We start from the raw sequence: 25,905 nt of genomic DNA, 5'->3' as shown, positions 1-25,905 counted from the left end.
ATCTGGGGGACCTGGAGGTCAAAGGTCATTGGTCTCCAGTGGAACAGATGTTTCATATAAATCTGTTGGAGTTGCGGGCAATACGTCTTGCACTCAAGGCCTTCCTCCCTTCCCTTCGCGGTCAGTCGGTTCAGGTCCTGACGGACAATACTACCGCAATGTGGTATATAAACAAACAGGGAGGAGTAGGGTCATACCTTCTCTGCAGAGAAGCTCTGCGGCTATGGTCCTGGGCAAGGGACCATCGGATTTGCTTGGTAGCAAATCATCTGGCCGGAGTCTTGAACGTGCGTGCGGACAGTCTCAGTCGGCATTTCTCGACCGATCACGAGTGGCGCCTCCATCCGGATCTAGTCCATCAAATCTTCCAGATGTGGGGGATCCCTCGGATAGATCTTTTTGCCACTCGGGAGAACTCGCACTGCCCGTTGTTCTGCAGCCTCCAGTATCCGGTACAAGGAACGTTGGGGGATGCGTTTTAGATGACCTGGCGCGACCAGTTGCTTTACGCGTTTCCCCCCATACCTTTGATTCCTCGGGTTTTGAGGAAAATTCGCCAAGACCGGGCCCAAGTCATCTTAATAGCTCTGGATTGGCCGAGAAGGGTATGGTATCGGATCTTCTCCAACTCTCTCTGTGCCCCCCGCTCCGTCTCCCTCTCAGGGCAGACCTCCTCTCGCAGTCGCAGGGGCAGGTTTTACACCCCCACCTCCAGAGCCTGCACCTTCATGCCTGGAGATTGAACGGGGCAACCTGAGTTCCCTTTCTCTCCCACCTGAGGTAGTGGGTATTATATTATCGGCCAGGCGACACTCCACTAAATCTATCTACACTAACAGGTGGGCTAAATTTGTGATATGGTGTGGAGTGAAGCACATTGATCCCTTGCGTGCCCACTTATCGGATATCTTGTCTTTTGCGTTGTCCCTGGCACAGAGGGGTTGTGCAGTGGCTACAGTCAAGGGATATTTATCGGCCCTGTCAGCCTTTCTATGTCTTCCAGACCAGCCTTCTTTATTTAGATCTCCTATAGTACTAAGATTTTTAAAAGGTCTCATTAATAAATTTCCTCCCACTCCTTTCATTATGCCCCAGTGGGATCTAAACCTAGTCTTGACTTTTCTTATGGGCTCGCCGTTTGAGCCAATGCATTCTTGCCCTTTAAGATTATTGGTTCTGAAGACTGTTTTCCTTGTTGCAATTACTTCAGCAAGAAGAGTGAGTAAACTGCAGGCTCTATCTGTTAAACCCCTGTACACATCTTTTTATGGGGATAAGGTGGTGTTGAGGACCAAGGCTGCTTTCCTGCCGAAGGTTGTTTCACCCTTTCATATGGCCCAAACAATTACTCTTTCCGTGTTTTATCCTCCACCTCATCCTTCGAAAGAGGAAGAAAGACTGCACCGCTTAGACCCGAGGAGAGCGCTGAGCTTCTTCGTGGACAGAACAAAGGATTTCAGGTTGGAGGATCAACTCTTCATCGGGTACGTGGGAAAGAGGAGAGGAAGGGCAGTCCACAAGAGAACACTCTCCAGGTGGGTCATTCTTTGCATTAAACTGTGTTATTCTCTGGAAAAGAAGGAACCCCCTGATGGAATAAGAGCTCATTCCACCAGAGCTAAGTCGGCCTCTTCAGCCTTGGCTAGGGGTGTTCCTGTGGTCGACATCTGCAAGGCCGCAACTTGGTCATCCCTCCACACTTTAGCGAAGCATTACTGCTTGGATTCGGAGGTTAGGAGGGATGGCCATTTTGCACGGTCAGTGCTGCAGGATTTCTTGGTTTGACCATTCAGGCACCCTCCACCGAGTGCGGTACTGCTTTGGGACTCTATTCAATAGGTGAGGAATCCACAGGTAGTTGTATCCATCAGAAGAACGAGTTACTTACCTTCGGTGACGACTTTTCTGTTGGATACATTAGCTACCTGTGGATTAATCACGGTCCCACCTGCCTCCCCATTGCCTGTCTGGTCTAACCAAGTAGTTCTTGGGTGTGCTCCTCTTGGTATTTGAGGGCTTGTACATATATTGTATATATATTTATGCATTTATTGAAAAAAAAAAAGGTGGCAACTCCCAGGTCTGAGGGAAGCCAGGGTCGCATACCAAAGGCGGTAGGGTCTTTGAAGTCCCTGGCCTTGGTATGCAGCTTTACTAGCCATCCTGCTGGAGGAGGTGATAACACCTTTCTCCAGAGTAGGCATTGTTTCTGGCCTCTGAGAGCGTCAGCTGTCACCTCTAGTGGGTCAGAAACATGTCTGCGGTGGCAGGCTAGTTGATACCAGTCAGCCAACACACTAAGGGTCTGGTAGGTTTACGGGGCACCTCTAAGGTTCCCTCTGGGTGCGTGTCATAATAAATCCAAGATTGGCATTAGTCTGGATTTATTAAGGCAAGGTGTTTGATACCAAACACCATAGGTTTCAGTGAAGCCTGGGTAACTCGTAGTGATGAGTTTTCAGTACGTTTCTCAAGATGGCTTCCCTGTTCACTTGCAACGTCCAGTAATCGAACTAGACATCATCGGGGCATATCGGCTCATGCAGGTATGTCCTCACATCAAATATAATGCACCCTGCCTTAGGGCTCTAAGGCCTGCTGTAGGGGTGACTTACATATACTTAGATGCAGTGATTAGGGACCCTCTCTACTACCAGGCCCTAGGTACCAGGAGTACCATTTACTAGGTACCATAGGGATACTAGAGTGTGTGCCAATTGTACACAGTTTAGATCTTTTGCCTCATTTTGGGGAAAGAGCACTGGCATTGGGGACCTGTTTAGCAGGAACCCAGGGCACCTCAGTCAAAAAACCTCAGTGGGGTGACCATGTCCAAAAGGGGCACTTTCCTACAGTAGACAGTTTGTAAAGCTGTCCACCGAGCTTGATATTAATTACCCTTAAGTTGGGTAAATTCTTGAGGCTATGTAATGTGATGGCATGCCTCAATCAGTAATAGATAAAAACATCCCAAACATTGATTTGACTGTGACCTCTGTCTTTAAATTGCACGAGTGACGGAAAATGTTCACCTTTGTATATTTGTCCTTGCTTGGTTAACTAGTGTTTATTTAGAAACTCCATCCCCAGTCTGTCAGTCATCAGGGGCAGTGATGAGTTGTTCAGAGGGGGGGGGGTGCCGGCAGAATATGCAGCCATGTATATATAAGTATACATGGCTGCATATTCTGTGCAACACCCTTTTCTTTGCTGCAGTGGTGTGAATACTGTCTCTGGTATAAGGCTTTATTTTATATTGACAGATCAGGAGCGTTCCTGTCTCCATCCTGTAAGTCTCTGCATCCATGTGTGTAACGAGTGACTTGGGGAGGTACCAGTATAAAAGGCTTGCGCCAATAAGTAGTATGTCTCAGACTCAGTGACAGACAGTCTTCCCTTGGCGAGTGTCCATGTTATGATGTTCCAGCACAATTGCACCTGGCCTCATGCACACATCAGTACACTGAACTCTGTACGCAAAGATCTAGAGAAACTCTGTGACTGAGTTAGGGATGTTCAAAAAGAAGCACAAAATCTTGGGCATAACTACCTTTTTTATTATTGCTAACCTACTGTACATTGAAAGTGGAAGCAAAATCCACCGTTGTATTAGCATGCTTAGTTTACACACTACGGTCCGTAATTGTCACTGAGGACATTTTCTTTTCTCTGTGTATCATAATTCCCAGTTCATATTCAGCCTTCTTTCCAGAGTAGGGGGTAGTAGTCTAATGTGAATTTCAGGGTTGTCGGTGTCAGGGAGTAAATTTCAGATTTGACCCAGTTCACTGATAGCCCTGAAAAGGCTCCACATTTCATGATTTCATGCAGTACCGGCGTGAGAATGGTCTCCGAGTTCTTAATAAAAAGCATGATGTTATCCACATACATAGAAATAAATATTTGCCTGTTCGTGAAGGACAGCCCAAGTATGTTCCTTAAGTTTGCATGCCAGTAGCGCCATCGCTATTGCAAACAGGAGCAGTGATAGAGGGTGGTAGATCTAGCAGATATACTATTCAGTAGGGCCAAACCCTTTATTACACGTGTCAGTCTATTAGCAATGACACAGACCAGTATTTTACTGTCAACATTTAGAGGGGATAAAGCGGGTAGCATTTGGTAAGATGTGGGTCTTTGCCTGGTTTCAGTACTGTGATAATTATGGCTTCTGGTGAGGTAGGTGGTAAGAGATATATAACACCTAATTATAGACATGCAGTAAATATTACTCAGTAATTTTTTTAATGCTTTTTCGAATTCCACCGGGAGGCCGTCGGGCCATCAAGCATCTCAACATTGGTAAAAGGTTAATAATGGTCTATCGTCATGCTGTGGCCAGGACATGCCTATGCTGTCTAAGTAGTCAGATAAGTGTAGTTCCTTAAATTGTGTCTAAGGGTAGAGGCACAAATAGTATTCTAAAAATACTGCTGAGATTTTGAATGTGGTTAACTTAAGTTCCCCTTTTGCATCGCTCACGCTCATGATGTTGAGGTTTTTAGTATGGTCTTTGAGCAGCTTTGCCAGGGTTCTAATCGGGCACTCTCCTTCAGGATGGTCTCTGGCCTGGGCTTCCTTACCCAGGAAGCCTACTTCTCTATCTGCTGTGTAACATAATGCAAGCAGCGTTAGGTGCAAATGAGCTTTTAGTCAGGGGTCAGCATTAGTAGTAAACTTGGCTTCCAGCACTTTAAGCTTTTTTTCCCGCTCATGTAATTGCGTATACAGCATTTAGTATGTCGACCTGTTTGGCTATGCTCCCTCTTATAATGGGTTTAAAGCCTCCCATGAAATGGAGCATGTCTACCGAATCTACACTTAACTAAAATATTCACTAATTCAGTTGGCCATCTCTGCCCTAAACACAGCATCCTCCACCGCATGGGTGGGGAATCTCCTTGGGGCCACACGCTCCATGCCACATGGGGACATGAGCTTCAACATTACGGGTGAGTGGTGAGATAGAGTGCACAAAGGTAAATCTGTGTTTTTATCCAGTACAGTGTAGTTGATGTACATAACCAGAAATCTAACCTGGTCAATATTCCATGATCTGAGGAGTAGTATGAATACCATCAATCCTCTCCATATTTCTCTCGCCATGTGTTGCACAGATCTAATGTTTCGATCTCGCAACACAATGCCTCGTTGACTTCTTTGGAGGGTGAGAGTATTTGTCTTTTATCTGTCTGAGGATCGAGTATGAAACTGAAGTCCCCACCCAATTTAATGTTCTGACCTTGTGTTGCCAGTATATATCAGTGACTTCAAGAAATATATCAGGAGTCCGCCTCAGGCTGGATACAGTTAATGATGATCATTGGCAAGTCATTTAAAGTGCCCATTATCATGACATATCTACCCCCAGGATCTCGAAATACTTGTTGGTGTTTGTAATCAACAGTTCTCCGTTTAGGATGGCCACCACTGTGCATAGGAGCTACATGATGAAAAAAAGCACTTATCACCCCATTTATTGGCGAACCGATTGGGCTTAGTATCCTGCAGTGTGTTCTCTGCAGCAACGCCACTGAGACATTGTTTGTCAACATAAACTTGTACCAATCTGATATTTTTAGGGTTACTTAAACATCTAATGTTCCATGATTTAAGGTTTGCTCGTATATCTACATGTGGCCTCGTTACATTTTGTCAGCGTCACTGTGATTTGGTATCAGTGGTTCTGATCCAGGTTTTAATAGTCTTGGCTGTGTGCTAAGCAGAACAGCATGTTGAGGTGCTACTAAAAGTTTAACATTGCCAATATCTAGGCCGTACCGTGCTTCCTACTCTAATCTCACCCCTCCCCGCACTGATATCTTCAGCTTTCAGTGCCCCACCCACACTGATATCGCTAACCATGAATGAACATATCCCAGATAAAGTCAAAAGTAATAGCTGCCACTGTTTGAGATACACACATGTGGGCTCAGAATGATGCTCCACCACGTAGGTGTGCTCAAAATGTCCTCCCCAGCATGTAAAGCCTCAGACATAGCTCAATGACACTGTGACCATCCATTTCACTAGGCCAACTTAAGTGTAGCATGTGCTGCATGCCATGTCACTTGCCTCATTTTGGTCCCTCAGTTCATCTCTGGCGTCGGAAAGTGAGTTCTGTTGGGTAGTCTTGGCTCACATCCGTGGACATTGTTTTGAAGATTCCAGCATGATTTCCTGGTCCGTGAAGACCCTCGGCTTTCCACCAGACTCAACATGCAGTTTGGTTTGTTACTCCGCAGTTTATCTTACACCTTCTGAGTACAACAGCTTTTTGATTTAGTGAACGTTCGTCTTATGTCCTGTACTGTCATGGTGAAATTGGAGTACACGGCAATGTTCGAGCCCTGATATTGCAGGGCCCCTCCCACTCAATTGCAAGGCCCAGCACTACATCCCTGTGGCTGTAGTTTAGGATAAGGTGAATTTTTAGATGCTCACCAGGTACAGGTTTTGGCGCCAGTGAGCAGCTGGCGTGCTCAACATGGCTGTGAAATAGTCCAGCCCGAACATCGCGGTCAGCATGGTTTCCACGAACAGCTCAGGTCCACCAAGTGGGTTGACTAAGCCATTCCAAGGATTTTGATGTTGTTCTGACATTACTGGGCTTCCAAATCTTCCTTTTTGGCCGTCACTGCCACAAGTGGTGTTTCTATCGCTAGGAATTTGTCGACATGGGTGGTGCTGCCTTTAGGATCTGACACCTGACGTTCCACGCCGCCAGAGCAAACATTTTGCCTCTCTAAGCTTTCAGTCATGTGGCCAAGTTTGCTTGGCACCGCATCCAGTGTATTACTAATTGCTTTTAAGCCTGTCTTTAAATCAAGGAGCAGGACGTTTTCCTTCAAAACTGCCATATGCGCGCCAGTGGGCTCAGGGTCCAAATTGCTTGGGCGGTCTCTAGTGCTCAGTGGATAATTTGCCCAGTTTCAGGCCAGTCTCGGTGTCACCGTCACAGAATATCACCAACAGACTCAAATAGCAGGATCAGTGCGGGTCCAAACAGCTTTGTCAGGCACTTTGCGGCGCAAGGAACGTGTTGCCGCCTGAGCACAGCCTCAATCTGTACTATGTTTTTTGAGGTTGCTGGTGTGTTTTTCGATGGGAGTAAATCTCTCACTAATGTAGTCCGTGGATTACAGGGAGGAGCAGCACATACGTGGGGAGAGGGGCATATAGCTACAGCATTAGGCAGGATGAGGCTGTCTGCCAGTCCAGCAGACGAGGCACGACCTCGCCATCCAGTATATCATCTCCACACCGCCTCAGCGCGACGCACGACTAAGATCCCAAGGGCCTCTGTCGTCCTTCAGGAAGCCCCCTTGGACACATTCAGAAAGTTATTTTACACGTGTATACAGTAAAGCATATTTTATAAAATTACATTTATGGTAATTGAAAATATGTGTCTAACCTGGAGTGATGCTTATGCCGTCTGCATATGATACATCCATAAAATAGGCACCCTGACTACCAAAAATATTTAAGTTTAGGGTCATCTAAAATGTCAGTACATAAAACTTAATACGATGGGACACATTTTGATTTATTCCTGGACCTTGTATTTCCTGATTAGGCCAGTGATGCTGCTACCATCCCGATCTTGAATTCTGAGCAGCATATAATTGGCCCCTAAGAGTACTTCTGGTGATTAACATTTACTGATTGCACTTTAATGAAGTTTTGCGTGTTCCTTCTAATCAGAGCTATGAAGTGGACTTAGGTCATTTGTGCCATTAACTGTATGGGCCTACAAGCCACAACATGCAGAGTGATGATGGCTAAAAACACAATGCTAGATTTTGCATGTTACACGGTGCCATTTGAGAGCTATTCCAAATATCACAGGAATACTCTGACAAATTCTGAAATTTAAAAAATGTGGTGCAAATTACTGAACTGTCCAATTGCATATCTAGTTATTTTCCTCTTGTAACAGTTTACAAACGTTGTCCTTCATGATCATTCTTACAATGTTTGCTTATCGTACACAAATGCTGGAAGTATTCTATTTTGAGGATCAGCCAACTCAAAAAGCTTTCTGCACTCCACAGGGCCAGAGCGAACTCATGAATTCGGGCCTGTACCTCATGCTGCTCCTTCACCTGTATGAACAGCGGTATGCCGAGCTGCTGCGGCTCACACACAGCCGAGCCAGAAGGGACCGGGTAAGATGCAGACGGGAAAGGGACACGTGAGGGCCCAAGCAATGAGCTAACAATGGCTATATCATTACTTATTAGGATTGCACCTGGTTGGGTTAATAAACCAAGTTGGTAATGGTCTTTTAAAATATTAATGTATTTAAATGTGATTTATTGTGACTATATGCAAATATATATTAGTCTGTTGTGATAAGTTTGTCATTCATTTGATGTTAAACACAAATTCATGAAAATTGCAGGATCACCTTGGTCAATGGATGAACCATGTCCACTTTAAATAGCAAAGGAGGTAAAGAGGAGCCCTGTGTGCACTGTTTTTTACGCTGAGTTTTACTGAGTGTATTTGCACCATGAAGAATGGTTTTATCCATTTGAGTGGCATTCTGGAGATCCCCATTTATTTTTGGAGCTTGGTCAGTAGTATCCGATGATCTACCGGTTCATACTCTGATGAGAGACCCAAGAGGATAAATACAGCCGGTATATTGCTTTCCAGAGTTAATTGTGTTTCTTGGAACATTATAATGTCTGCTTGTCAGTTGCTTTCAGCTTCCATGTACTCCGGGAATTGGCGCGATGGCTTCAACCTTCTGTAATTTACATGAGAATGTGGGGTTCAAGATTGACCTCAGCGTCTGAGTGTGGTGTGTTTGGGAAACGCCCTGTGCAGGGAATCATTTACGACCAAAAGTATTTTTATGGATTCTTTTATCCATGTATCATCTCTATTTCAGCAGATAATTTAGACATTGGAAAATAATAGCAACAATGCTGAGCAACTTGGCAAATTATCGATGTTAGAGAGATTGTATCCATACAAGCTGGTACCTCTGTTCATTAGTCATCATCTTTCCATCGTTCTGAGGTTCTGATGATTTCATTGATTCTATTCAGCAGAGTACAGTAACGTGCTGGAAATGCAGAGGAAAGATCTGTAGCACTGGTATAGTCAGTACTCTGTCTTCTAAGTACCAGCCTATACCAATGGCCATTCACCCGGATGGCATGGCGTTCTAGGTAATTGGTTATTTGGTAGGTCACGAAATGCTAGGATTGTGGAGATCCACACTTGCTGTGGTTCAGTGAATGTGGCTTTGCCTGTTGACTTGGAAAGATATTGCTGATGCCACCATACCGTAGGGTTCATTGACAGGTATTCATCTCCATCTTTTGTAGTGCAGGAAGATGAGTTATTAAATGGGTATCTTGTTTGTGTGCAGTGGGTTTTAGCAGTTTTTGTTCCGACAAAGGTGCGGAGAGGAGAGGGTTGAAAGGGTCTTTTAGAACCGTTGTGCTCAGTGGTGGCTTGGAAACTGTTGGGACGGAAAGGGATGCCTGAATAGTGTCAGCTAGTGAACTTTGAACATAGGGGGGAGTAAATGCTATGCACAAACTTTGTAAAATGAGTGGATCCACATATGAGTGGATCCACGTTACTCAGGGGGAGTTTGGGGATAGGTAGGTATTTTGTTCTCCCAAAGAACATTTTCTGTAAAAGGAGTAAAAGAAAAGCATTTTAGACCTCTTTAGGTTCTGAGGGGGCTGTCTTGAAATATTCTATTGCATTCATTGCGTGACAAGAAAGTCTGATGGTCCCTAGGAGTATTTGCACTTCAACCATACCAAGAAATAATTTACAAATGTTTCCTCAAAACAATTTGACAGCACAATATCTCAGAAAATTGGCTATAAAACAATAGGTATCACAATCAGATCAAAAAATCAAATTATGTAATTTTACATAGTGCACGATTTTTCAAACTTTGTTTTTCACAACCCATTTAACTTCATGTTTAGTTCTGCCCCTTCTATGTAGATCCAAAGTGCAATGACTAAATTCATGTCTGACACAGAAATGGATATTAGGGGGCAGAAAATAGAGGGAAACAAAGGGAACCATAATTTGTATGGTCTCGGCTAGGCAGCGCATGCGCGGTCTCTTCGAGACTATTGTGATCTTACAATGGGCTTAGAGCCCACCTCTCGTTTACCATTTGTTGGGTTGAGTGGCACTCCTCTTTACAGCCTCTTAATTGTTCTCTGCAGCTCTGGCATCATTTCCGTTCCTGCCTGTGGAGCAGGGACCAAGCACTGATTGGTTCAACTTAATTAGTGTCCGTCCGCTGCTCCCAACATGATTGAGGTACTTCTTGTTACCTTCCAGGGTCGGCAAAAACATGCCCAGCAGGACAAACAAATTTGCAAAGTTTTATTTTCTATAGTTAACTCTTTTCTTTTAGTTTGCCAAGTCGTCTTTTCTCACTTAGTGCTTGTGTTTTGTTTTGTTTTGCTTGTGGGTGCTTTTTATTCATTTTATAAGTAATACAAACAACAGGCAATGAAGCATCGGCGGGAGACCCCCAGTGGGATACACCTAAGCGATTCAAGTAAATATTGCATAAAAAAACAAGCAAATTGCAGGAACACAATTACAGTTCTGGTCGAATCCTCCTGGCAGGTAGATTAGGGAGATGCATCATACCGAACATTAGGACTTTTGAAACTCTCCTAGCCTCCGCTATGATTGTCATGGAGACCAGACCTTTCTCCATCTTTTGGGGCATCCTCTGCCTAAATATACAGTCATTTCGGCAAGCAGGCATGCACCAATTCATATTGCGCTCCCACCCAGTTAAGGCATGTGTTGGGTGAATCTAGTACTGTTATGCATAGGACCTCTCCTGTCAGAATTTGCACCCCGTGCCAGTAGGATCGGATCAAGGGGCAGGCCCAGGTAAGGTGAAAGAAGGTGCCTCTCTGTCCGCAACCTCAGAGGCAGTGATCTGAAGGGCAACTACCTGGCATGGACAGCTGTGCGACCACAGTATGAGAGGTGCAGTATGCGTAATTGAATTATGTGGAATCCTGTTTTTATGGCCACTTCGCAAAAAGCTCCAGTGGCTTCCTCCCATTCGCCGTCACTGAATTGCCCAATGCTGGCTACCATTTAGTTTGTATTGTAGATAGGGCGTCAGGGGAGTTGTTCGCTAATTTTTTGTATATTAGGGAGATGGCCTTTTTTGGTGGTAGTTCTGTGAGTACACAGTCCTCCAAAGGAGAGGACTCTACGATCGTGGTAGACTTGGGAATATGTGTCAGGAGTGCATGTCTTTGTTGGATGTATTTGTAGGCTTTCCTAGGCGCCAAATCATATTGATCTTGCATCTCAGCTAGAGTGAGCATGGAGTTCCTTTTCCAAACATCTCCCAGGGTAGAAATACCGATCAGGTTCCATTTGGAAAAAACGTGGAGATTTCCAACCTATTTCAGGGTGTCACTAGACCAGAGTGGTGTCATTTCTGTCCGTATCCCGTTCCATCCCAAGAAGGACGTCGCCCTCCATACCTGCACCACCAATTGAGTCTGGGGCAAAAGCCCAGTTGGTGCCTTTGATTTATAGAACATCTCTAGCTAGCCTGCACTACCCCACGGGAATAGTTTCAAACGGAGCAGTGGTTCTTCCCAGGAGGCAAATACCCAGTCATTGACCACTGCAAGCTGTGAGGCCCAGTAGTCGTTCCGGATATCTGGGAGGCCAATCCCCCCCATCATACACTCCGCACATGAGTTTATGGAGGGCAGTGCGGGGTGGACTAACATTCCATAGTAGCAGTCAGAACAAAGACTCTGTCTTATTGAAAATTTACTCAGGTATGCAGAACAGCGAATTCTGGAGGGCATAGAGCATGTGAGGCAGTGTCATCATTTTGAACATTGCTGCACTGCCCAATAGGAAAAGTGATAAGCCTTGCCAGTGTTGGATATCCAAATTGAATCGAGCTAGGATAGGGCCAAGATTTTTTTGATCGAAAAGGCAAGGGTCTTTAGTGACGCGGATCTCCAGGTATTTGAAACTATCATTTGACATAGGTAGGTAGATGGTCCAGGGCAAAGCAGACATGGGGCCTGTTATCAAGTGCATAAATGGACCCATTGATGATGCAACCTAAGTATTGTCAGAAAATTTGTAGAATGTGGGTTAGTCTCGCTATGGTATTGGGGAGGTCAGTGACATAAAAAAGGATGTCATCAGCATATAGTGATACATACAGTGTATATCTTTAACCAGTGGGTCTTGTCGTACCCATGCTGCCAGGTGTTCCAGAGCCAGGGCAAATATCAATGGGGAAAGCAGGCAGCCCTGCCTCGTACCCGGTCGAGAACGAAGCTGCGGGAGACCGTGCCATTGACCTTAACTTGTGCTATGGGGTCAGTACAAAGCAGGCAAATCCAGCTCATAAAATTGGGGCCAAATCCCAATTGCTCCAGTACCCCATACATATAATTTCATTCCAACATATAGAATGCCATGGAGACATCCATGGAAAGTACCATTGTGGGTATCCTGTTGTCTTTAGATCCTGAAATGACCCCATATGGTCTTTGGAGATTTAGCCTGGTTCCTCTACTTGGCATGAAGCCGGACTAATCTGGGTGGAATAGGGATGATATAATTTGGCGTAGACGGTTAGCTAGGATTTTAATCTCCACAATGAGGAGGGAGATGGGTCGGTATGAACAGCATTTATCTGGGGGCTTCCTGGTGCTTGTGGATAACCACCATAGTTGCTTGTCTTTGCTCCTCCAGTAGGAGACCTTGCAACTGTGCATATGTTAACTATGTGGGGTTCTAATTCAGTGGTGAGGCGTTTATAGAGCTTAATGGGCAACCCATTTGGACCCTGTGCATTTCCTAATTGTAGGGCCTGGCCTATTTCCTGCAGATGTATGTCTGCCTCAAGGAGGAGTCTGTGGTCCGCTGGAGTCGTGGGAGTTTTATGTCTGCCAAAAGAGCTGTCACCTCTGAGGGAGTGCAGTGCGTTTCCGAGGAGTAGAGCTCTTCATAGTAGTCCGCAAATGTGTCAGCTATCTCATCTAGATCAGAAATGACCTCCCCCTTGTCAGTGGTAAGTTGGAGGACCCAACTACATGTCTGAACACGCTTCTCTAGGCAGACCAACATTTTGCCAGTTTATTACCTACGTCATAAAGACGCCTTTGGGTCAGAATGTAGCACGTTTTGGCGTGATCTTCTGCTAGGTCTATATATTTATTTTGCGTAAGTCAAAGAGCGTGGGCATGGTCCGAGTCACTCTTTGGTGTGTCTTGCCATTCCAAGAACGGGATGTCCGCCTCTAGTGTTCGCAATTGTTTCTGTTATTTTTTCTCCTCTCCCCGCACTGGAAGAGTAGGCCTGGCCCGAATTACTGTGAAGCGACCAATCCCTCATTGGTCTCAAAATAGGAGAAGGTTTTTTAAATTCAAGTCATTCATTAGTGTTTTGTCCATTGGATGCCACGCATTGATGGCCCTGGGTCCTTTGAGCCTAGTAGGCATTCCCCAGAGCTCCAACCACATCAGGGAATGGTCGGAGATTCCTCTCGACAGGTAATGTATATCTGCTACTCGGGTTATGTTCACCGTCTGGGTGAATATATAGTCTACTTGGGATAGGCTGTGGTGTACACCGAACAAATACGACTATTGGCATTCTAATGGATGGCAGAGACAGCAAATGTCAGCGAGTCCCATTGCCGAGGCGTAAGTTGCTAGTGTGGGGTCCCAACGTTCGTATCAGACCTAGGATTATCTATCCATATCAGCAGATAATGTAGCGTTAAAGTCTCCATCCATGAGTGGTACTCCGTCAGGTAGCTCTAATAATAGATCCCCTAGCCCCGGCAATGTAAGGCTGTGTTGTCGCAGAGGTATATACACTGACCAAATATTGATGGGGATCCCCAACTGCCCAACTGTGCAATGCATTTTCCCTGAGGGTCTGTCCAGGTCTTGTGTCTGATAAACAGAGTTGAGTTTTTCAGGAGGATTTCCATCCCCCTGGAGTCAGTTGTGTAGCCCGCGTATGCAGTCACTATGTATCCTTGTCTTGTGAGGGCCCTGCAAGAATTGCCTAAGAGGTGGGTCTCCTGTAGCAGCACCACATCCGGGCCATGTCTCCTAATGTATTGGAGTACCCTCCCCCGTTCAAGTTTGTCTCCCAGCCCAATTACATTCCATGAGAGGATTTTCAGATGGGTACGGGTTTCAGGGGTCATAGTCTTGTCGTGTTTGTTGGAGATACTCCAAGCAAATGTTTGCTTGGTCCTGTGGCGGCTGACCCCTCCACAGACCATTACCGTAAGTAATATGTCAAACTCCATAACAAGGAACCCCCTCCCTGCCACCCTGCTTCTTGGGTTGTGAACTATCCACCCATACCCAACTAGCAGGGTGCCTGTCACCCCTAAGAACATTGCAGTAAACTATACCTGGGGGATGCAGTCAGCGTGGACTTCAATCAACCACCCATCCCCTCATTGGATCAGAATGGGGGTCCTCCTTTGCCCCACATCCCCCAAGCGACATGAATAGCATCAATCAACAGTATTGTGACCCAAGCAAGGTTGTGACATGCATGCTAAATTGCAATTGTAATCAAAGAGTGTTTCAGGATTCATCTATTTGTCTAGTCGGAAGACCTCCACCACTCTGTGAGGGGGAATCACTGGTTGCCCTTCCATCCGGGTTCCTCCAAGTCTGTCGGGGGTGCTTTTCCCTCTGCGGTTAGCGGCCGGTCGCCAACCCTCAAGCCATTCCCAGGCCGCTTCTGGAGTCTCAAAGTTCATCTTTTTTTTCTGCAAAGACCCGTAATTTTGCCGGGAAGATCATTATATATTTAATATCCCTCTTTCGGAGGTCCTTCATGACCTCTGTAAAGCTGCTGCGCTGTTGTTGCACTTTAAATGTGAAATCCGGATACAGGCTAATTGAGACATTTTCAAGAATGACGATTATCTTGTTCTAAACATTGCAAAGCGACAGTGTTTCTTTTTTATGTGTAATTTCAGAAATGATGCTTTAGGACATAATCGTGTAGTATACCCCAACAGGCCCCACTCCAATCCATTCCAATCTACCCCTCTCAATCCAGTCCATCCACTCAATCCAATCCACCCCTCTCCAATCCAAACCACTCACCCCAATCCACCCCACTCCAATTCTACCAACCTACCCCACTCAAACTTGCCCCATCTGCCCTGCTCTAATCCAAAACAATATTCAGCACTCCAATCCAAAACAACCTGTCCCACTTCAATACGAAACAATCTGCTTCATTCCAGTATAAAACAATCTTTCCCGTTCAAATCTACCCCACTCCAATCTAAAACAATCTGTCCCACTCAATATGCCCCTCTCCTATCCATAACAATCTGTCCCACTCCAACCCTAACCCAAAACAATCTGCCCCACTCCACTCCAAAACAATCTGCCCCACTCCACTCCAAAACAATCTGCCCCACTCCAATCCAAAACAATCTGTCCCACACATATCCAAAACATTCTGCCCCACTCCAATAAAAACAATGTGCACCACTCCAATCTAAAACAATCTGCCCCACTCCAATCCAAAACAGTCTGTGCCATGCCAGTCCCAAAAAAGCTGCCCCACTCTAATCTAAAACAATGTACCAACTCTAATCTCCCCCACTCCAATCCAAAACAATCTGCCCCACTCTAATACAAAATAATCAGCCCCACTCCAATCCTAAACGGTCTGCCCCACTTTGGTCTGCCCTACTCCAATCAAAAACAATGTGCAGCACTCCAAAAAGACTAATCTGCACCACTTCAATCTGCCCCATTACAGTCCAAAACAATCTGCACCACTCCTATTCAAAAGAATCTCCCCCACTCCAAACCAAAACAACCTGCCCCACTCCAATCCAAAACAGTCTGTGTCATGCCAGTCCCAAAAAAGCTGCCCCACTCTAATCTAAAACAATGTACCAACTCTAATCTCCCCCACTCCAATCCAAAACAATCTGCCCCACTCTAATACAAAATAATCAGCCCCACTCCAATCCTAAACGGTCTGCCCCACTTTGGTCTGCCCTACTCCAATCAAAAACAATGTGCAGCACTCCAAAAAGACTAATCTGCACCACTTCAATCTGCCCCATTACAGTCCAAAACAATCTGCACCACTCCTATTCAAAAGAATCTCCCCCACTCCAAACCAAAACAACCTGCCCCACTCCAATCCAAAACAGTCTGTGTCATGCCAGTCCCAAAAAAGCTGCCCCACTCTAATCTAAAACAATGTACCAACTCTAATCTCCCCCACTCCAATCCAAAACAATCTGCCCCACTCCAATACAAAATAATCAGCCCCACTCCAATCCTAAACGGTCTGCCCCACTTTGGTCTGCCCTACTCCAATCAAAAATAATGTGCAGCACTCCAAAAAGACTAATCTGCACCACTTCAATCTGCCCCATTACAGTCCAAAACAATCTGACCCACTCCAATAAAAGCAATCTGCACCACTCCTATTCAAAAGAATCTCCCCCACTCCAAACCAAAACAACCTGCCCCACTCCAATCTGCCCCATGCCAGTTTAAAATAATCTACCTCACTCCAATCCAAAACAGTCTGTCCCTCTTCAACCTGCCCCACTCCAATTCAAAACAATAATCCCCACTCCAATCCAAAATACGCTGCCTCACTCCAATCCAAAACAATCTGCCCCACCCCAGTCTGCCCCACCCCAGTCTGCCCCATACCAATCCAAAACACTCTGCCCCACTCTTATCTAAAACAGTCTGCCCCACTCCATTATAAAACAGTCTACCCTACTCTATTCTGCCCCATCCAAACCAAAATAATCTACCCCACTCCAGTCCAAAACAATCTGCCCCACTCCAATATAAATTGTATGTGCCACTCTAGCCCGAAGCAATGTCCTACTCCAATCCAAAACAATCTGCCCTACTCCAATCCAGAACAATCTGGCCCACTCCAGTCCAAAACAATCTGCCCCATTCCAATCTGCCCCACTCTATTCCAAAACAATCTGACCCTCTCCAACCTGCCCCACTCGAATCCCAAACAATCTATCCCACTCTAGTCGAAAATAATCTGCCCCACTCCAATCCAAAACAATATGCCCCACTCCAATCCAAAACAGTCTACCCCATTCCAGTCCAGTCTGCCCCACTCCAGCCCAATCCAACCCACACACTCAAATCCATTCCTCCCCATTTCAGTTCAATTCACCCCACTCTAATGCAATCCACTGCATCCCAATGCATCCACCTCACTCCAATCCAATTTACCTTAATCCACCCCACGCCAGTCCAAAAAATCTACCCCACTCCAATCCAAAACAGTCTGCCCCTCTTCAATCTGCCCCACTCTAATCCAAAACAATATGCCCCACTCTAATCCAGAAGTTCCGAGGCATGGTTTGCCTTATGAATTTGTGAACATCCACCAACATGTGCATTTGTGGGTATTCACAAAACAGTTGTTCAACCCATAGGTTCTCTGTAAGCAGTTGGAGATTTACTCCAGCAAGGCGCTAGAGCAAACCCTCTTCCAGGGTGGGAAGGGTAACTGAACACACACAATCTTAGTGAGAGCGTAGGGCTGCAGGGGAAGGGACTGCTGCACAGTAAAAAATGTTTTCCCCTTAGAAAAAAAGGAAACAAATGTACATTGGCAGTTTGGGCTGCCTTTACACAGTGTAGATGTGTGGTTCACTTCGTGAATCAAGCGCTTAGCTTCTAAGGGGATGCCAAAGATGCAAGAGCTAACCATTCAAAAACCGATAATGTGAGAACAATAAAGACCGTAAGTCCAAACCGCGATAATGAAAATGGAAATCATTTCAAAACTGTTTAACAGCATTATGCGAAAAAATAAAATGAAAAAAGGTCTGAAAAAAATGCAACCATTTTCTATGAATGTGAGAGAACCCAATTATTAACAAAGATGACAGTGAGAGTGATTTTAAATCCATGGGAAACAGTAGAGAAGTCAGAAAATCGAAGTGTTAAGATTGTGGTAAAAATCAGTTTGAGCATGCAAGAAAATGCTTAAAGCGGGGACCTCTGCATCGTCCGCAGCCATTACAGGAAATTATGTTGCCTGATGGTCTACACTGCTTTCTTCAGTCATTTCTCCTGTGAACTGGTTCTATAGAGGTTGTCTCTCTTCAGTAGCCAGTAAAGACAGGGGTTTTATGTAGGTTGCTTCGCTTCCTTATCCAATAGGCACAGGCTAAGGATGAAGAGAGTTCAAGGGCCTTTGGCCAGGCTTGCAGAAGCACACAATAAAGTGGTTTTGCTAGGATTCAAATGTTCAGATCAGGACAAGTGCCACTATCTACCATATGGTGTTAGAGCTTGACCCAGAGTTTGTTTAGTGGAGCTTTAATCCTGAACTTTGCATTTTTCATTTGTTATTTTTTTAATTGCAGAAATAAGGTACATCTCCCAACACAACATTTAAACTAATAACCTTACAACACAACCTGTGCTGGGTAGTGAGGGGGCTTTGAGTAGGCAGACTTGAAGGAGCTACCTCTGTTTTCCTTTCTACCTACTGGGCACCTCACTAAGGCTTTTTAGCACTTGGTGCTCTAAACTGGTGATAAGTGATGGCACTCTGGGGCCTCAAGGGAAAGCAGGATGATAAGAGGGGTTAAGTGCAAAAGTGGAGGACCAAAGGAAAGAGAATAAAGAAGATGAACACTAGAAAGAGGAGGAGGACAACCAGGCAGAGGAGTACTAGGAGGAGGTGGAGGAAGACCTTAAGGAGCAGCAGGACTAGGAAGAGGAGGTGGACTAGTAGTACCATTAGGAGGAAGATTTGGTATCCCAGGAGCATCTTTGGGACCCGGAACACTAGAATCAAGAGGCTCAAGAACAGGATTAGAGGACCAGGACTATCAGAAAGTACAGTACTTGTGGATACAGATCAAGATCTTAAGGACCAGAATAGCTCAATCAATTAGGGGGATCACAAGCAGCAACATTAAAGGTGGGGGGGCAGGGAGACCAACAGTAGAGGCAGGATAAGACAAGTAGGCAAACTGAGGCCACGGGGGATTAGGAATGCTAGAACCTGCAGGAACAAGACCAGGACCATCAGGGGAACAAGGGCCAGGAATACCAGAACACAGAGGGCTAGGAGTACTAAGAGCAGGAAAATCATATCTAAGGTGGGACCGTGAAGCCTGAGGAGCAGGACAACGGTTACAAGGACTAGAATCACAAGTAGGTGCAGGACAGGAGGATTTAGGATGCACAACAGTGACCACGAGGATCACATGCTATTTTAGTCAACAATTCAGTGGTTCCCAAACTTTTTCGACCCGCGGCTCCCTTCACCTACATTGCCCATTGCCCGCGTCTCCCCATTATGTCACTTTTTTGGCGTGCAGGTGTACAGGGTTCCATGGCACGGTGGTGCTTTCTTGTGTATGAGTAGTGCTAACGCCATCTATTCCCTGCCTAGGATGCCAGCGATGCAGTGTAAACAATAGAGTGTATGAGCTTGAAAGAACGCGAATCATATGAATCACATAACTATGTCTATGGAGCGAATATACCAGTAAAAATGCAATTTTCGAGAAATGCAATACTCCTCTGGAACTTCTGTGAAGAATGTATGATTAATTTTTCATAATTATCAAATTAACATCAGCTGCGGCACTACAATTCACTGAAAACCAAGCTCCATGGAAAATAAACTGCAACAGCCAAGATATTGTTAGCAGAGATTGAACCTATTTCCATCTAAAGCACAGTTTAGTTTGGTGAAACGCTGATTAAAATACCCCCCAGCAAAGCCACTCCAGGGGAAAATCTTTGGCCATAGCTGACAAAACAAATTATGTGTTCGGTAAAACATCAGTATGGGATAATTCTTTTGGAAATGGACCATGATTTGGTACTGAGTAGAATGTATTCAAATGACCATTTGCACAATCTCTGATTGACAGCGTCAAGAGTGAATGAATTAACACTCGCACCTCTGAGATAATCAGCTGCCTGCAGTCTCTGCGTTCTGTTCTGTACAAGGCATCGCACACAAGTCTTGGATTTAAGAATTCTTTGTTCAATGGAAATAAACAAATGTTACAGCGCAGGCCTTCCGAAATGTCATCTACTCAACTGTCACATCTTATGTAATGTTTTTCCAAATTTTTACATGGTGCGTGTTTTTTTCCGATTAGATGAGAATGTAATTGTTATTTTTAATTTTTTTATTTACACACAATACAATCTTGAATATAACGCTACTGGGTGGTGGGTGGGTGTCTACACACATGTGCGAGTATCCCTTAATTCTCCTAATTATAATAATACTTACCTGATTTTCCAAAATTCGACAAGGAACTTCAGGCAAACACGTCGGATGTGCGTGCCATTAATGTGCGCACTTTAATGAGCATGGCCTGCCAAACACTGCTGTCTTCTGAACTGCAGCGCGCCTAAGAAGCGAAGGCTCTGATAACGTAATCACGCTGGGTGAAACCATGCTCCAGCGGCAAGACGTTGACAGGTGGGGCTTATGTAACTCCGCCACATGAAATGCCAAATGAGTTACTTGCTGCAAAATACTTTTTACCTTGTCGTAAGAGGTAATTTATAAACTGTGCACATAAATCTTTTAAATTGTTCCTATCATGTTTCCAAAAAGCGTGCGGCGCCCCTGGCAGCTTCCAATGGTGCACCGGGGTGCCACGTCGCACAGTTTGGGAACCACTGGTCTACATGTATTAAGGCACATCTATATTGACCGAGACAGCACTGCTTCTAAACACTACTGAGTTATGCCTCTGAGGCCACATTCCCTTCAGAGACCCACACCCTTTTCATCTAATTTAAAGTACTGTTTACTGGAAAATACAACAATGCTCCTAACATTACATCCTGTGAACTTGCTGTTTCCTCTTTTCTGTTACATCAGAACCAGGTATATCTGCAGTCAGAGTAAAGTGGCATAGAGTGGAGTGGTGCAGGGTACAGTGCAGTGGTGTAGAGTGCAGTGGCATAGAGTGCAACGGTGCAGAGTACATTGAAGTGGCATACAGTAGATTGACATAGAGAGCAGGGGCATAGGGTGGAGTGGTACACAGTAGGGTGAATTGGAGTATAGTGTATTGGCATAGAGTGCAGTGTAATAGAGGGTAGAGTTGCAGAAGGGTGTAAAGTGGTGTGGTGTAGTATGGAGTTATGCAGAGTAAAGTGGAGTGGCCTAGACTGGAACAGTGTAGAGTGCAGTGGTGCAGAGTAGAGTGGTGTAGAGTGCATTGGCACAGAGTAGAATAGTGCAGAGTAGAGAGGCATAGAGTTAAATTGCATAGAGTGGAGTGGTGCAGAGTAGAGTGCAGAGGTGTAAAATGGAGTGGTGCACAGTAGAGTGAATTGGCATGGAGTAGTGCAGAGTGGAGTGGCACAGAGTGCAGTATGCATGGTGTTGTAGCACACTGGCATTACAGACAATGCATTTTAAATTGAAATGACCATTACATTTGCTCAGGCATACAATTTTAATAATAAAACTACACAGCATACAAACATTAATGTGTGCAAAAGGCATCAACTAGTATATTAATTTGTTTTGATCATATTAAAGTATTTGTTTATAACACGCTTCAGAATAAACAAACAATGTGCTTAATTTGTGCTTTCCTAATTCTGATATATTCTAAAATACTTGCACAGTTCATTAAAATTATGTTGTGTACCCCCAGTAACCAGCAAAATTGTCACATATAAACACCAAGCTCCCCCGCAAGACAGAGCCTGGCATGACCTCTGTCTTTGAATGCACAGAAAATGTGACAGGATCAGAACAAGATTTACAAAAATGTTTCCAGAAAGGAGCAGTTGTGAAAGAATACTATCAGAGGTAGTGTGAAAAGACTTTGCTTCTTACGAGGGATAAACTCAAGCTGGACAGCCTAAAACAAATAAAGCCAGCAAACAGAAAGCTAGAAAATGTGAGTTATAAACCACAAACCCAATGGTAAGAAACAGGTAGAACGCATTCCCAGTGAAGCTTTCTGAAATATGTCATTAGAAAATAAGACGGCTGCGCTGGCTGGTAGGCTTTGACCTAAAAATAATAAAGATCTAATCCCATGACACACAGTTTGCATGCAGCTCCTTGATGCTAGTAAATAGACCACTGTGCTATGTTTGGAGGATTGCAACTTATGAACTGCAAGTAAAAAATGATCTCAGGGTCAAAAGCAGTACCCCAGTTGCCTAATTAAAATACAGATCTGTGATCTGCCTGTTAAATGATGTGCTCTGCAGCAGGCCTCAATGGTACTTTGTGATTGGACAAAATACAGAACTCTCCCTGAACTGCATTAACCACCAGAAATATCTTACAGGTATTATAATCGGCTCAACATTGCTGGGCACACAAATAATTTATTTTAAAATGCAGCCTCTCTGTGACCAATTGGGTGAGGTAGAACAGATTTCTTGTCACATTTGTCCTTGTTATCCACTTTCCTCTACACCACTCCACTCTGCACTACTGCACTCTACTATCCAGTACTCTAATCTACACCACTCCATTCTATAATGCATTTTTGTACGCCACTGAATTCAATACCACTGGACTCTACGCCACTATACTCTGCAACACTCTACCAATGCACTTCACACCAGTCCACTCTACTCTACACCACTGCTCTGTAGTGCCACACTATGGCGGTCATTCTGACCGCGGCGGGCGGCGGTCACCGCCATTTGGCCGCTCCGCGGTCAAAAGACCGCGGAGGCCATTCTGGCTTTCCCGCTGGGCCGGCGGGAGCCCGCCAAAGGAGCACCCGCTGGCCCAGCGGGAAAGGCCCTGCAACATTGAAGCCGGCTCCGAATGGAGCCGGCGGTGTTGCAGGGGTGCGACGGGTGCATTTGCACCCGTCACGATTTTCACTGTCTGCAATGCAGACAGTGAAAATCTTGCTGGGGCCCTGTTAGGGGGCCCCACGACACCCGTTCCCGCCATCCTGTTCCTGGTGGTAAAAACCGCCAGAAACAGGGTGGCGGGAAGGGGGTCGGAATCTCAGCGCCGCCATGGAGATTCAGCCCAGCCAGGGGTATTCCGGCGGGAAACCGACGGATCCCCTTTTCTGACCGCGGCTTTACCGCTGCGGTCAGAATGGGCAATGAAGCACCGCCAGCCTGTTGGCGGTGCTTCCGTTGCCGGGTCGGAATGAGGCCCTATGTGTCTCCACTCTGTGCCACTCCAATACATGACACTCTGTTCTATTCCACTCTGTGACACTGTATTCCACTCTTTGCTATTCCACTCTGCAACATTGCACGCCGTTCTCCTCTAAGCCAATAAATTTCAGCCATGCTAAACAGAAGCCATGCTGGTGTACAACATGGTTAAAACACATTGGCAAAGGTGTGACCTATTGGCCACGCTGGTGTACAATATGGTTAAAACACAATGACAGAGGTGTGACCACTTGACCTATAGGCGAGACGTATTGTCTTTGCCAGTGCTTGTTTCTCCAACTCTTGTTATTCCAAGATTGCAAAGAAGGGCTCCTCTGGGAACTAATATATTCTTGTTAGTACAGACATACTTAGTCACTGCGTTACCAACATCATATAACCCTCAGAGTCTTAAGTATAATTTCCTGTACATTGATTTAAGCACTTGTATGATTTATTTTGTCTCTGTATGTGATGTAAAGCGCTCTAACAAGCTGCACTGGGATGAGTAGTGCTATAAAAGAACTAAATATGAAATTAATTAGTAGGTGCCATTTAAATAATTTGTAATGTAATTACTCGTACAACAGATAAATCTTGCATTCTTACAGTGCATACACACTTCTTGGCTAAGGGGGGCAAAGTCAAAAACCTGCCTCCCACTCATAGTTTCTCCAACATACTTGTGAAGTAGTATGCTCTGTGCCTTTGTGTCCTTCCATTGCCTTGACAACTAGGTGTGAGGCTCCAAGTGGATTCCAGCCAAGAAGCGCTGGTAGCTCTTTAAATCGGGGCTTTGTTTGTGCCCAGCTGGAAGTGAAAAGAAGACAAGTCCCCTTGTTGCCTGCAGGTTACTGCCCCTAATGGAATGCAGGCAACGTAAGGGCGCTGCTGAATAGTGCCCCCTGTCCGAAAATGACACCAGGACAAAATCAGCACATTTTTCTATGTGTGCCAGATTTGGCACAGAAATACCTGCGGGGGACCCCACCTACTTACTAGCTCAGCTTCCGGTTCTGTCTTCCCCTCCTCTCTTTCTCTTTGCTTGTGCGTCGCATTGCGCCTGCTGCTATAAAGTGACAGAGGGTCCGCCACCGTTTTTCCCGAGTCTCCACGGTCCCATGTGATAAAAGGCCTGTGGTCCTATGGGTTCAGTATGATATTCGATGTGCCGTGTGTTGGTAGGCTTTACATTTTGACAGTAAATCCAAAGAGCCACAGATGGGCTGTTTCTAAATAAAGGGCCAGTCCTCTTCATGTCAGTGTTGTGAACGTGGGCCCTAATGTTAGTACGACGAAGAGGAATATAGCCCTGGCACTGCCCGTAACTGCAATTAATTTATCATTGGTTAAACGGAAGCAACTTTGGGATGCAGCAAAATCGGGCCGTCTGTGCAGGGGTGTAACTCCAAGGGGCGGGGCGTAGCGTCAAGGGGGCTAGGTTTTTTTGGGGGTGTTACACCCCCTAATAAATGTATTTTATGATAAATAGTTGGGTGCAGGTGGTTTCAGTCGGAGATGGTGAGGTGTTTTCTGGATTTTACCAGGAATTTTCACAGACACACAGGCCCCCCACCCCCTTTTTTGAAATACTTAAAAAATGTTGATTATTTCACAAAATAATGTGTTTTCTCTCAATTATTACCTCTACCCACCTACATTCCTTTCCATTTTCCCTGCCTCTTAAGCCCTTCTGGTGAGTCCTGCTTGTCTTATAATGTATACTGTGCTAGTGTGTGTTGGGAAATCTGAAACTCCCCCCCCCCCCCCCAATCTTACTGACCAAGATAAGCCCCGGCGTCTGAGCACAGCAGGAGGTGTAGGGGACCAGCGTAGTAAGCAACCTTAGGGAGGAGTAAAAAGGCAAAGGGGTACGCAGATCCCCAGCTCTCAGTGAGCAAGTTTGGGCAGACTTCCGGTTTGGTTGACACGTGTTAATGCATTGGTCTTCGCTTATGGGCTGTGTCGGAGCCTTACAGAAAAAACAACTTCACGCGGCAGCCGGCTGGCATATATCATAGCTGCGGCTGCGAGATCTATACACGGGGGTAATTGACATTGCCCTTTCTTGTTATTATGGACGTAGGTATTAGACACCTGCGTCATCCTTGTAACATTGTCAGATTTCCCCTCTGACTTGACAGAGCCGCTCTGCTCTGCCGCGGCAGACTTAATTTATTTCGCCTCCGTGTGCAGTAAGCTTTAGGGCTGCTGCCTGGTACACTCAGGCGGGAGCGTCATTGCCACAGGGAGGGAGCAGGGGCCCAGGCCTCCTCCAATTCCAAGGGTTCTGATAGATCACACTGCGCTGTGGTTTCCATGAGGCCCCCGTGCTCAGCCTCCAGCTCCCCTGAGTGTGACAAATATAGTGGTGTTAGTCTTGAAAGGTCACGCGCATTGATCCAGTGGCCTTCGAGCTTACAGCCAACCGTTTACAGCCTTCATGCTTCTAAAATGACATTTTATTAAGATGTGTTCTTTTGGACTCTGGTCTATGGATTGATGAAAGTGCGTAGTCCTCATTCAGACTGAGAGGCCTAACTATGCAGAGTACTCCAGGGGCAAGGATGGGAAGAGGCCACCACTTTACATTTGTGCCACAGGCTATAATTTAGCATGTAAACGAGGGAAAGAGAAGTCCCTATTAATTACTTGTATTCTGCCCATTGCACCCTTGCAACGCTACTGCCTAGACTAACCA

General features: G+C 45.4%; 1 protein-coding gene across 7 annotated transcripts in view; it reads left to right on the top strand.

Annotated features, from left to right (window-relative positions):
- MARCHF10 (membrane associated ring-CH-type finger 10) overlaps positions 1-25,905 on the top strand; it is a 299,651-nt gene that overhangs the window by 195,469 nt on the left and 78,277 nt on the right. For all 7 annotated transcript variants that reach the window (XM_069237996.1, XM_069237997.1, XM_069237995.1 and 4 more), the window contains exon 9: positions 8,058-8,171. In XM_069237996.1, coding sequence (XP_069094097.1) covers positions 8,058-8,171 — 114 coding nt within the window. The remainder of the gene's footprint in view (positions 1-8,057; positions 8,172-25,905) is intronic.

The sequence above is a fragment of the Pleurodeles waltl genome, chromosome 6 (genome assembly GCF_031143425.1).
Source record: "Pleurodeles waltl isolate 20211129_DDA chromosome 6, aPleWal1.hap1.20221129, whole genome shotgun sequence".
Classification (NCBI taxonomy): Eukaryota; Metazoa; Chordata; class Amphibia; order Caudata; family Salamandridae; genus Pleurodeles; species Pleurodeles waltl.
This window is presented reverse-complemented; position numbering and strand designations above follow the sequence as displayed.